This window comes from Chanos chanos, chromosome 3 (assembly GCF_902362185.1).
Source record: "Chanos chanos chromosome 3, fChaCha1.1, whole genome shotgun sequence".
NCBI classification, from domain to species: Eukaryota; Metazoa; Chordata; class Actinopteri; order Gonorynchiformes; family Chanidae; genus Chanos; species Chanos chanos.
The window spans coordinates 5,660,001-5,672,500 of record NC_044497.1 but is presented as its reverse complement, the minus strand read 5'-3'; the positions used below and the strand labels follow the sequence as shown (position 1 = coordinate 5,672,500).

Below are 12,500 nucleotides of genomic sequence, written 5' to 3'. Positions count from 1 at the left end.
AGACCTTATGACATTATTACACACGGAGAGACAGACAGATAGACAGACAGAGAGACAGACAGCAGCAAGCCTCAGAACAAAAGTCTCGGGTTTCAGACTCCTGTCGTCTCAGGAGACTGTGGGACTTTTCAGTGTCTAACTCAGAGTAACAGAATAGTTTTGTTTTTTTTTAACTTATGCAAAATCTGTGAGAAGAACACCGAAGGCAATGTCCCTGTTTTGCATGACAATGCAATTTCACATTATCAAAAATTTTAACAATTGACACTGACAAATTTGTTGTCGAGGGGGAAAAAAAAAATGACACAGTGGTAAAGCAGTTCCGTAAGAGCAGTGGAACGGGGCCCTGGCTTTCTTAATATCTCAACTACACTTTAACCAAGGTCTGAAAGGAGTTACGCTTATTTCCTTTTACATCAGGTTATAATCCTTCATCTGCCGTGTTACCTGTTATGACACCTCTGAGACCTGTCACACTAGCGTTATGCCAGTCTTATGCCAGTGGTTTAAGACTGAAGCCCTACCTCAGTGGCAGTCACGTGCTTCCTCCCCTTGACATGCAGCAGACGCAGGATGTTATACACGTTGGTCTCCACGTGTCGGAACCCCGAGGCCACGCCCCCTTTCTTGTAACTGATGACAAAAATCAACATTTGGTGGACCAAAGGTAAGATGTCATTTTGGAATGATTCAAACAGAACAGACCAGAGTCTTAATTACAGTTCCCTCCCTATGAAGCTCACAAACGAAACATAGAGGGCTCTTTTTTTTTGTACTACTTTTTCTACACACACACACACACACACTCACACACACACACACACATATATATATATATATAGATAGATATGTACAACATTCGAAGAAATCTGAGATGTTGATAGCCCTGGAGGCACAGAAAGAAAGAAAACAACTGACTGTTTCTTAAAAAGTTTAGCAGAATAAAATGAAGTAAAATAAAATGAATACATATATAAATATAGCTATGAGGAATAACAATGATTTCCTGAGAGCAGTCATCCGTGATGCTGTTTTCGGGAGGTCGCAAAACTTCTCTAAACCCTCATCTCTTTGATGTTCCAACGAAACTCCTCAAAACTCCAGCAGAACTTGCCTCAAAAAAGTCCAAGCATCCCAGTTCCCCTTTTTCCTCCTCACCCATAAATAAATAAATAAGTAAACAAATAAATAAATGAACACAGCTCAACACTCACATGATTCCGTTTCTGAAGTAGCTTCGGAACTTGGCCGACTCAAAACCCTGCACCTCCCTGTGCTGGACGGGACTCCCCCCCAGGAAAGCGTCCAGCTGGGTGACCAGGATGGCAGCCGCTCCCTGTTCGTCCTGAGAGGAGTTTTTGCCTATCCAGTAGTGGATGTCAGTGGAGTCCTGGCTTTCCTGGGAGTCAGAGAAAACGAGACAGTGACTCTTCTGCGTTGGTGTTGGATGGGGTGATGGCTGTTCTCAGAGCAGACTGATCAAAATAAATGGAAGAGTCTAATTCCAACGACCATAACGTATCACCCAGCTCAGTGTGTGTTAACCCTGTGCTCATGGACTTGCCATCCTGAACACATTTGTTGTTGATGCTACATTAACTCACTAGATTTGAGTGATAGGATGTTGCAGTTAAGTCATTACAATCAGGTGTTTTAACGCAGGACGGGGACGGGGGGAGGATAAAACACATGTGCAAGACAGAAGAACTGGGCCTTAAGAACTGGGTCGAGAAACACTGTCCACCTCGAATCATAACGTTATTCGTAAAAACTGAACCGCTTCGAGAAAAACATTCGTTCCATAGAACCATAGAACTCATCTGTGTGAAACAGCACAGCAGAGTAGTGCAGACACCTGCAGATATAAATATATATCTGAGAATGAGAATTTTTGTTGTTGTTGCTGTTGCTGTTGCTGTTTCTCTAGCAGCAGTAATTGGATGTTTTTGGAGAAAAAAAGAATCACAGAGAATTGGGGCGCGTGTCTTCTGACGTTTGAAAGTGTTTTGACACGTTGAACGCGGCACGTCTCACAGATCGTGAAACGCCCGCCTCGGCTTACGAGCACGACTTCAACATCCATGTCAGAGCCTCTTTTTTTTTTTTTTTTTTTTTTTGTTTTCTTGTTTGTTGGTGTTTGTTTTTCGCTAATCCCAAAGCGTTTGATGTTTTCTTACGTGCAGAACCATGTAGCAATCGCCTTCAAAGAAATTCCCATAGGCCTGCTCTGGCACTGGAGTCATGGCCATTTTCTACAGTCAAACAAACAAACAAACAAACAAACAATACAAAAATGAGACCAGTAAAAACAAACACATCATAAGACCATTAATATGAAGACCTGGACAAAGATGAAAATACTCAGAAGAGAGTACAATAGAGTGTTGTAATATAATGAACCTAAGCCAACAGAGTCCTGTATTTAAATTCAGTGGTAATGTGTGTATTGGAGCTGAAAATTAAAAGGTAATATGTTTTTCTTCTCCTTTGGTTCAGGTGATAGTGTTAATTGACTGTGCTGGGTCGTAAAATGTGATGTTAATGGGAGTGCAGTGAAGACAAAAGTCCATCTTACATTGATGGTCCATATCTGTAACCCAGGCCTCCGGCGGACGCTTTTAAACATATCTGCATCTGTCATCCTGGCGCCCTCTGAAAGTAGATATGATTTCATAAACTCACAAATTAAACTCTGTGTGTGTGTGTGTGTGTGTCTGTCTGTGTGTGGGTTTATGAAAGTGTGTGTTGGGGGGTTTAGATGTGTGTGTCTGTATGTGAGTCTAAGTGAGTGTGTGTTGGGTGGGTGTAGGTGTGTGTGTGTGTGTTTTAACAGTGTTTGACAGTGCAACATACGTTACAAACTGATTTAAAGTGGGAAAAAGTCCCGTTTAAAAGTATCTATATAGTGATTTCTCTCTGCAGGCAAAGGAGGAGTAGTTTGGAGTAGATTCTTTGGAGTTTTTTCAAGTTTCTTCACTTCCTTTCTAACTTCTAGAAAACAAACGCAGCTTTTAAAAAAAGTGATATTTTAAAATTTTATTTGTACTTTATTTTCAGGTGCGACTGAGAGGAGATATTTGGGTGAATTATGATATAGCGACAGTCAGAAAGGTCATTCTATATGAGTCATCACTACTGCCGAACAACATCAGTTCAGCTCCATGGCAACGAGCTCGCTACACAACGAGAAGGGACTACATGATCTGCGTGCCGTCCAAAGCTATGCGAAAGTCAAAACACTGACTCAGAACCACTCTAAATGCGTTCCGACAATGGAAAAAGATCCGTAATTACCATAGTCAAACTACGTGTGACTCTGTGTTGGTTAACGCAGTCTCTGTTTGATTATGCGTCCGGAGAGCGTTGGGTCCAATGTGAAATGATTCACAGACTAAACCCAGTGACCGCATTGAAAGAAACTGAGTCAAACTACAGTATTTAGAAAATTCTGTCAGCACTGAATTAAAAAAAAGAAAGAAAGAAAGAAAAAACTGAACTGAAATTCAGTGTCAACAGTAATGTCAGAGGATACCAATTCAGTCTAAAACAGATAAGAATTTCGTCACATCTCTCTCCATTTTCCAATAAACGTCTCATTAACTAAACGCAAGCACTGACCTTTCTAAGACAAAAAAGAACAAAAAGAGAAAAGCGAGAAAAGAAAACAGGTACAGGTGTTGCTAGGCAACAGAGGTGCCTGTGTAGTGGATTGAAAGCTTTCGATAGGAGCTCCTCTGGACAGGTATGTTTTAACGCTAGTTTTCTGCAGCAGGGCACGGACTACCAGTTAGCCCCGACACCGGAGTTCAGCGTTTTCAAAGAAGTCCGATAAAGCCCTCCTCTATACCCAAATCAAATTCCGACAGTCTGAGAATAATAGGTAACCTATTGTGCAAACAATGATTAAAGAGCTGTTGTGTTTGTACTGCTTTGATTGATCCTCTGTTCTAATTGTTAAGTCGTTACTCACACCTACGGTAGTCACAAATGGAATGATGATGGGGACGCAGGTGAAACGCTGACCTCATGCAACTTTAGAATTAAGTGTTTTAACACCCACAGTGACAGAAAGTACGACGGAAATAAAGTTCCAGACCGCATGACACCCCCAATTAGATTTGTGATATTGACAGACTTTACTTACGTTGTGGGGGGTAGAATTAGGAAATCTCTAATATTGAACGCAAATTCAGCATTAGGTGTGTGCAGTTACTCCAAACCAAGCAAACACAGAACGTTCGACTAATGTCAACTAACGTTAGCCTATGGTTCTCCTAAGGTTCGTTTCGCAAGAACTTTCTCCCCAAGTCTAGAGAACGTTCGCTCCAGGGTATTATGCGTCATAACAATCACCAAACGTTTTGGGGACTAAAAACTGTAACGTTCTCTTATGGATGCATTGGGCTTCTCACACAACGTTCTGAATTGGTTGCCCCAATAGTATATCCAGTCCTTGCAGTGGACACAACAGGAAAAAAATTGTTGCGTGCACATGTCATATGTGCCAATATTATTGTCATTCATGCCCATATTACTCTTGTTCTCTCTAATATCTTACAAGGTTGTAAGTTTGTAAGGTTGCAAGACCCATAGGCCAACATGGAAAAAACATCAGTTAAAAAACCCAGGCAATTACGGGCAAAGATAACACAAACAGATAACATAGCAGTGCTAACACACACACACACACACACTCACACAATTTTAAAAGCTCAGGGTGTTTTTTTCGATGCTTTGTTGATGCTCGTTCAGGCCAAACAAGTTCGCCTGTCAATTAACCGCCATTACTCATTGTCCTCTAACAATGGAGGGAACAGCTTTTACCTCCAGAGTTTAATGAACAACTTGGCTTGGTATTGTACAGCTCTAATCCCACGGACCAAGCAGATGGTTTTGCCTGCATGTAAAAGCCCTATAGAATGTGTCCTCTCTGCTTTTCCCGGTGGTCAGATGATGTCACCCTAAAGTGCACCTGGGCAGACCTGTGGGTTAATGCTGAGACAGGATTTAGATGTGGGATGAATGACTGGTTTTAGATTTGGATTTGGATCAGAGCCGTGCTCTCCCCACAAAAACCACCTGCTCACCGCATACATTCAGAATCAACAGGTTATGACCAAAAAAGGAACTCTTGAACAAAAAAAGAAAAGAAAAGAAAAGAAAAACATAAACCACACAAAAACATGATACTAAAAATGTCTTGGGAGAAGATGCTGCATTTGACAGAACACCACAGCCTTCTGGTTTCTTAGAACCTTCCCCTAGTTACAATATTATCCATCACTGGCAATAACTGGTAATGCGAAGTCATCATTATGTCTGTGCAGCAGAGGACCAGTTAGTAGAGACACGTATCATGTCAGCTGAGACAACTTAAACTTGATTCTTACCTTGAACAGGTTAAGGAGAGAAGTTCACAGCTGACTACCTTCTGCTGTTGGCCCTGTGACTGTAAGTCTGTGTGTGTGCACGCGTGTGTGTGTGTGTGTGTGATCAGTATCTGCCCTGCCTCTTAGTCTTCTGCAAGTACGTGTGTCTGTGTGAGTGTTTATGTGTTTGTAGATCTGTGAAAGGTGTGTCTGTTCTCAGCTCGAGTCTCCGCCCAGGTGAATATACACCTGCCCTGCACACACACACACACACACACAGACACACAGACACACCAACACACACACAGACACACCGACACACACACACGAGCTGTTGACTTAAAAAGCTTTTGATAAAACCCGGAGACTTAGTTCACATTCCTCTCCTCTCCATTCTACATCCCATAAATAGAATCAACCCAGTGCCTTGACATCATAAAGGTGGTAATTAAACAGAGCTGTGTAGGCCACAGTGTGAAGGCAGATAAACCAATGGTTCCAACTTTCTCGCAGTGTAACCATACAAATGAACAGACCGCACAAGTCCTTAGAAGCACCTATTATACTGTCTATTTTCATTTTTTTGGAGAAAAAAAAAATAATTAAGGAATAAAACTGTAATAACAGTTTAATGACACTGCCCAGTAAAGGCTCTGTTATTCCTCAATTATGGCTCAGTTAAATTATATTTGCTGTTATTTCTATTATATCATTATTATATCAACCACAGTATTTTAGTGTCTTATATTTAACTGCATTAGTGCGCTGGGTCCGCAGCCTGCTGTGCGGACGTCTAATCTGAGTGTGACTGATGGCTCTCTGAGGTGGAGCGGCAGACATAGTGGAGCTGAAAGGGAGCCCGGAGTCTCAGCTGTGCTCTGCATTCCTCACACAACGCCAATACAGCCTCCTCCACCTGAACCGCACATAACAGTGATGAAACCGCACCAAACCACTGGAGAGACAGAATCAAGGATTAATCTATCACCGCAGCCAGAGAGTGAGAGAGAGAGAGAGAGAGAGAGAAAAGAGAAGGAGAGAGAAAAGAGAGAGAGAGAGAGAGAGAGAGAGAGAGATAGACTGTGATTAATTTGTCTTCGTCTCACAGAAGGAGAATTTGAGAGTCTTTCCACTCTGCTGGGCTCTTGGACAGGAATCAGAGACATCCTGTGGCAAATGGCCCATTCTGTGCTAACAAATCGAGATAAGAGAGAGAAAGAGGCAAGATGGTGCTTGATTAAAGTGTAGCGGCTTGACTTTAATCACTAACCAAAAAATGCCATATTGAGAGGAAGAAAAATTAATGCTGCGGTGTGTTTCTCTCTCTCTCTCACTTTAACCAATGCTCTTTAATCTCATCGTCTTTATAGTGGGGCAAATATTCTCGGCAGAGACATTAAAAAGTAAAGTTTTCTAAAGCAGATGACAAACAACAAGATTGCACGGAGAAAAGCAACATGGTCTGTAAAACATCAATCAGAGAGAGAGGGATAAATGCCCCCCCCCTTCCAAAAACAAAAACCATGACGGACAGATCGTCACAGGAAAACAGACCTCTCCGATTTAATGTAAAAGATTTTGACAGACTGACCTGACAAAGAAAGCGATAAAATAACCATACCATGTTTTCTCAGGCCAAGCTTTGAGTTGCACTGATTACTGGTTTACCTATGGTCTTAATCACCTTCCTTAATCACCTTCCCATACATTACATAAATGTATGTGTGAATTTGTCTTAATCTGTGTGTGTGTGTGTGTAAGACTTTGTCTGGATTCATTTTTAATGAGACATGTTACTTGTGAACAAAGAAACACGGACGTGCACACACACACACACACACACACACACACACACACACACACACACACACAGAGCAAACACTGTATCTCTGACTGGCTGCCCAGCTCAGCTAATGTATGCACAAGCTCTTTTCTTTTCTTCTCAGAGACGAAGAGGACACACCTTAGACAAATACCATGGTAATAACACAGGAATCCAGCTCACACTTATTTGGCTTCAGCTTAATATGAAATAAATAAGTCACTTTATGACACATGTATTCAAAACATCATAAACAGCATTAACCAGATCAATCCCCATCTGAGCAGGTCCCAACCAAAAATAATGATTTAAAAAAAAAAAACTCAAAATGACACTTTTATTTATTCATTCTAGCGTTTTAAAAACTTTTGGTTTTTTTTTTTGCTTATGTCATCAATCAGCTATTTTCTAAATGTAAATAGTCCCACATTTGAAGTTCAATGCAGGTTTGATTGTGATGGTTCACTCACCACTTTTCTCTGGTTGTATGGATATCAAATCGCTCAGTGGCATTCAGCCATGACTATCATTCCTTCTACGGCTGACTTTTCTCTGACTTTTTGAATTCTTTTCTAACGGAACATTTCCAGGTTCCAGGAACATTTCACACCGTTAAGCCGTCCACCGCGCCTGACCGACCGACGGCGACCGTCCGTCCAAAGTCTTCCTCACAGACTTCATCGAGACCGTTACTGCACAGACTGTAGGACTAAAGTTCATCTCAAGTCATGCATCAAACTAACCGAGGGAAGAGGGTTTGCTTATTAACCTTCTCAAACATGTAAGACATGCATCCAACTGGAGGTGTTCCCCGTGTCAAAACTTACCTTCACTTACCTTAACTTCTCCGCAGTTTCACACTGGGGTGGGGGGGGTCGTCTGCTGAAAACATTGTCATTACACTTTCTGAGGTTTGATTTCCTGATTCACACACACAGAGCCACACAGTGAGACCATGAGCAAAGAGTCCAGGTTTTATTATACTCCACACCAAATTCAAACATCATTCAACTTCCATTCCACTTTCGACTGGAATATTCCAGAACACTCTGAGTTTTTTTTTTTTTTTCTTTCTTTCTCTCCCCCCCACCCCCCTCCGCCCCCAAGGACAATAAAGTTCAGCTGGGCTATTTTACGAGGTCAAACAGGTCAACAGCAATAAGTCGTCGAGACACATATTATACTGATTGCATTTTTATTATGATAAAGATAAATATTCATTTTCAGATTTGTAAGAGTACTGAATTTTGATTACCAGTAAACCGGTTCAGCATAACATCGCGCATCAGGTAACTGAATTTGTCATTGCGTCATCGATGCAAATCACTTTGATAAAATCGTCGTTTATTACAAGGCGTGTACATATACATATATATTCATCTTCCTCCCTCTCTCTCTCTCTCTCAAAGGCAAAAAAAAAAAAAAACCTCAAAAAAGTGTGTATAATGGCATTCGCCTGTGTCCAGTGAAATCAGTTAGATCAACAGACATTTACAGCATTCATTCAGTCCTCCAATTGTAGGCTGTTGTCTTTTTTTTTTTTTTTTTAATCTTTTTTTTTTCCTTTTTTTTTTTTTTGTTAAATAATGACCCTCCACAATATTTTCTGGTAATTGTTCGTTTAAAGGTCGTAGTTATTTTTCTTTCTTTCTTTCTTTCTTTCTTTCTTTCTTTCTCTCTTTCTTTCATTAAATATGCAGCATACAAAATGTAATTAATTTTCTTGTAAAAACCACGATCAGAAGGCACTTGGTTTGGTAAGATTAAAAGAATCACAGTCGTTGGAACTATCGACGTTAAGAGAAAAAAAAAAAGAAAAATTCGACTGCATAGGCCTGAAACAAACAAACAAAAAAAAGTTGGAAGTTTATACAGTCTTTACACCCTTCTGAAAATAGCTTGTTGTTGGGTTTTTTTTTTTCTTATGTATTTATTTATTTGTGGGGTTTTTTTTTGGTAAATATATAGTACTCAAGAGGATAGTAAACTCTTATCTCTCAGTTTTTAAAAAATTACGTCATGTTTATTTCATTTCTCGTTCAGTGTCAAAATTATCAAACATATAGTATGTACATATCTCCATGCCAATGACATTTCTTGGCATCAGGTCCATAGACAGTGGACACCAGTCAAGGATCCTTGTTCTTATTTTGTCCATAGGTTGTAATGAACCAGCTCTTGCCTAGTTTCAGGGGTAGCGAGTGGCGCCCTCTGCTGGCCGTAGCTGGACAGACAGTCAGCCTGAGCTGTGGCGAGTAGGTGTGTGTGTGTGTGTGTGGGCGGGACTCAGTGCTACCTGGCTCTGAGATTCTGAAGAGCGGTGTAAACGTCCTCCTCTTTACTCAAATCCTCAAACAGAGGCAGCAAATCCAGCAGCTCTGTGTCTGTCATGTCGTCAAACCACGACTGTACAGGCACCTGTGCAAAACAAAAAAACGCAAAGGACAACATAGCTTTATGTAATGGAGACAGACTGAGAGAGAGAGAGAGAGAGAGAAAATTTAACAGGGCTATGTTCAAGACAGTGCAATGTCACAAACCCTTGTCAAATGCTGAGTTTCGAAACAAGGAGTCCTCCATACATAGTCCTCTGTACTATGTCCTAAACATCACTGTCCTGTCTGAGCATTCAAAATGATTCAGAATCTTGAACAGAGCACATGTTCAACAGAAGATATTTAACTTGAGGTTCTACTCTATGGACACTTAACCTTTTAGATCCTGGGAATTAACACTGCATCTTGACAAGCAAAGATTTTTTTGTTTGTTTGTTTGTTTGTTTGTTTTTTGACTTGGCTGCATTTGAGAGGTTTAAAGCAAACTAAAACCAAAAAAAAAAAAAAAACTCTTCCACAGAAAAATCTGCCTAGCTCAGCCGCTGACAGTAAAAATGAGTGGATGCGTTTGATTGCAAACTCAGACAGCTCAGAGGACCGACTGTTACATCATCACTCGGCATTCTGGGTAAATAATTGATGAAGAGGTGGATCAAAGGCGCGAGGAACAGTGGTGACACTCAAAGCCTTCCCACAGCTCCACTGGGATAGAAATAAAAAAAAAAATAAAAAATAAAAACCACCAAAACAAACCTCTATGAGTAAAAACCCCTCAAATCACAGGCATCTCTTCAGTCTGAATGCCGGTCTCTCAGCTCTTGCTTGGCTTGAAAAAGCGTGGTCTGTCTATCCAGGTACCGGCAATCAAACAGACCCCTGTCCTGACGGACCAGTTCTCTGTGACTAGATCAAAGCAGGGAACATTCGCAGCTCTTTGGAACATTTGGATGACTGGAAATGCTACGCAGAGTTTGAGCGAGGACACCTCACAGTCGACCACAGCGCTCTTAACTGATAATGCCATTGGCTTTTCAATCTACACAAAACACTAATTAGGAGTTGTCGCCGGAAGCCTTCAGACAAGAGACCGGCTTCTGTCGACTTCCGCAAACAGGCGTATGTTTGATGTATTGTGCTTGGTGCAACACGAAGCCGTGAGCGCATCTAAGCAGGAGCGTCTGGGGTTAAGAACCCAGTTCTGGGTTCTGCGTTCAAGCTGGGGGGGGGGGGGGGGGGGGGGGGGGACTTACGGCGTTCTCGGGGTGGAAGATGTAGGAGGCCGGCGAGTTATCCACGATGATGACTTTTCGGAGCTCTCGGCCCAGCCGGCTGAGGTCTTTGACGTAGTTTCCCCGGTGGAACACGCAGGATTCCCTGAACAGCCGCGCTCGGAACACCCCCCACTGGTCCAGGAGGTCGGCCACCGGGTCGGCGTACTGCGGGAACCAGACAGAACCAGAACCCCAGAGGAGGGACAGTGAACAGTGAAAAAAAAGAGCCCAAAGCGATAAGTAAATAAATAAATATGAGGAAAAAGATCACTGAAAAAAATCACTAACAGAAGTCAAATCTAAAGCCTGCTGATGAGGCTAACGCTGCGTTTCCTATTGGCTGTTAAGAGTCTGGAGAGGAGGAGGATGCGGTGTTGCCTTGAGGCGAAATCTAACCTTGGCTAAGCTCGCGGTGAAAAGAACACACTCAAAGAGCTCTCCCATTTTCTGCAGGAACTCATCCACATGAGGTCTTTTCAGCACGTAAACCTGCGACAAATCAACAGAAACAACAACAGCGTGACACATCTTGGTCAGTTGTCAGTTAAACAAAAATAACAGCAACAACAACAACAACAAACAATGTTCCCAGCATCTTTCATTATTTTTGGGCAAAGTTCCTTTACTGCGTCGTCTCCTTCCTGTCGGAGTGACTGCTGCCCAGTGCAAGTAACCGAGAACAGGCCAACCTGATGACGACACAGCCTATCCTGGATTACTTGAACCAGGTCACAGTCTTCACACCTGACCAGGGACAGGGAGAGAAACAGGGGATGACACGCTCCACGTGTACGTACATGCATACGCATACAACCAAGCGCACACAGAAACACAATACACACCACACACACACACACACACACACACACACACACACACACAGAGACACACACACACACAAACATACGAAATACAATGTCTTCTTGTTCTACCAGCACACACACACACACACACACACACAGACACTATCTACCACAATTCTACTCCCCCAAGGAGCAATAGCAGCGCCTTTGTTTGTGCACTGACTGTTTTGACATTTGTTCACAGCCTGTCATAGTCATTCACCTTCACTGAGGGCAGGCTGCTCCCTCTCTCTCTCTCTCTCTCTCTCCCTCTCTCCCTTTCTCTCTCTCTCTCTCTCTCTCTCTCTCTCCCTCTCTCTCTCTCTCTCTCTCCCTCTCTCTCCCCCTCTCTCTCTCTCTCTCTCTCTCCCTCTCTCTCTCCCTCTCTCTCTCTCTCTCTCTCTCTCCCTCTCTCTCTCTCTCTCTCTCTCTCTCTCCCTCTCTCTCTCGCTCTCTCTCCCTCTCTCTCTCTCTCTCTCTGCACAGAACTGGACTGGAAAGCTCTCAGAGAAGGAGAGTGTTTTGACTCAGGCTGTGTGATTTGGGATGGATCTCCAGGGCCCGCCCACACGCAACGAGCACGGAGATGAAAAGAGGCAGAATATAGTTAAAAAAAAAAAGAAAAAGAAAGAAAAAAGATCGAAGTGAAGAGACCATGATTTGAAAAGGTATAAGATCATCTTTTCACCTCGGTACGGTTTTTTTTTTGGTGTCGATGTCTCAGTGCTAAGCTGCTGGCATTGACCTGAGGGAATTCTCTCCACAATATCTGAATAATGACACTGTGAACTTATGTGCTGAATTAAAGAGCAACATGAGAGAGGAGTGTAATGCTTAGAGCATGGTCTCATCATCTTCTC

The 12,500-nt window shown here is 42.3% G+C and overlaps 2 protein-coding genes across 3 annotated transcripts in view; both read right to left on the bottom strand.

Annotated features, from left to right (window-relative positions):
- Nucleotides 1-7,898, bottom strand: part of vill (villin-like) — a 20,053-nt gene extending 12,155 nt beyond the window's left edge. Inside the window, exons 1-5 of the mRNA XM_030769590.1 lie at nt 7,662-7,898; nt 2,576-2,652; nt 2,178-2,252; nt 1,215-1,399; nt 525-633 (exon numbers count right to left, since the gene is read on the bottom strand). Of these exons, the coding sequence (XP_030625450.1) occupies nt 525-633; nt 1,215-1,399; nt 2,178-2,252; nt 2,576-2,652; nt 7,662-7,704 (489 nt within the window). The 5' untranslated portion in view covers nt 7,705-7,898. The remainder of the gene's footprint in view (nt 1-524; nt 634-1,214; nt 1,400-2,177; nt 2,253-2,575; nt 2,653-7,661) is intronic.
- Nucleotides 7,899-8,618: 720 nt separating this feature from the next.
- Nucleotides 8,619-12,500, bottom strand: part of ctdspla (CTD (carboxy-terminal domain, RNA polymerase II, polypeptide A) small phosphatase-like a) — a 36,483-nt gene continuing 32,601 nt past the window's right edge. For both annotated transcript variants that reach the window (XM_030769611.1, XM_030769612.1), the window contains 3 exons: nt 11,195-11,287; nt 10,778-10,963; nt 8,619-9,609 (listed from right to left, as the gene is read on the bottom strand). In XM_030769611.1, coding sequence (XP_030625471.1) covers nt 9,484-9,609; nt 10,778-10,963; nt 11,195-11,287 — 405 coding nt within the window. In that variant the 3' untranslated portion in view covers nt 8,619-9,483. The remainder of the gene's footprint in view (nt 9,610-10,777; nt 10,964-11,194; nt 11,288-12,500) is intronic.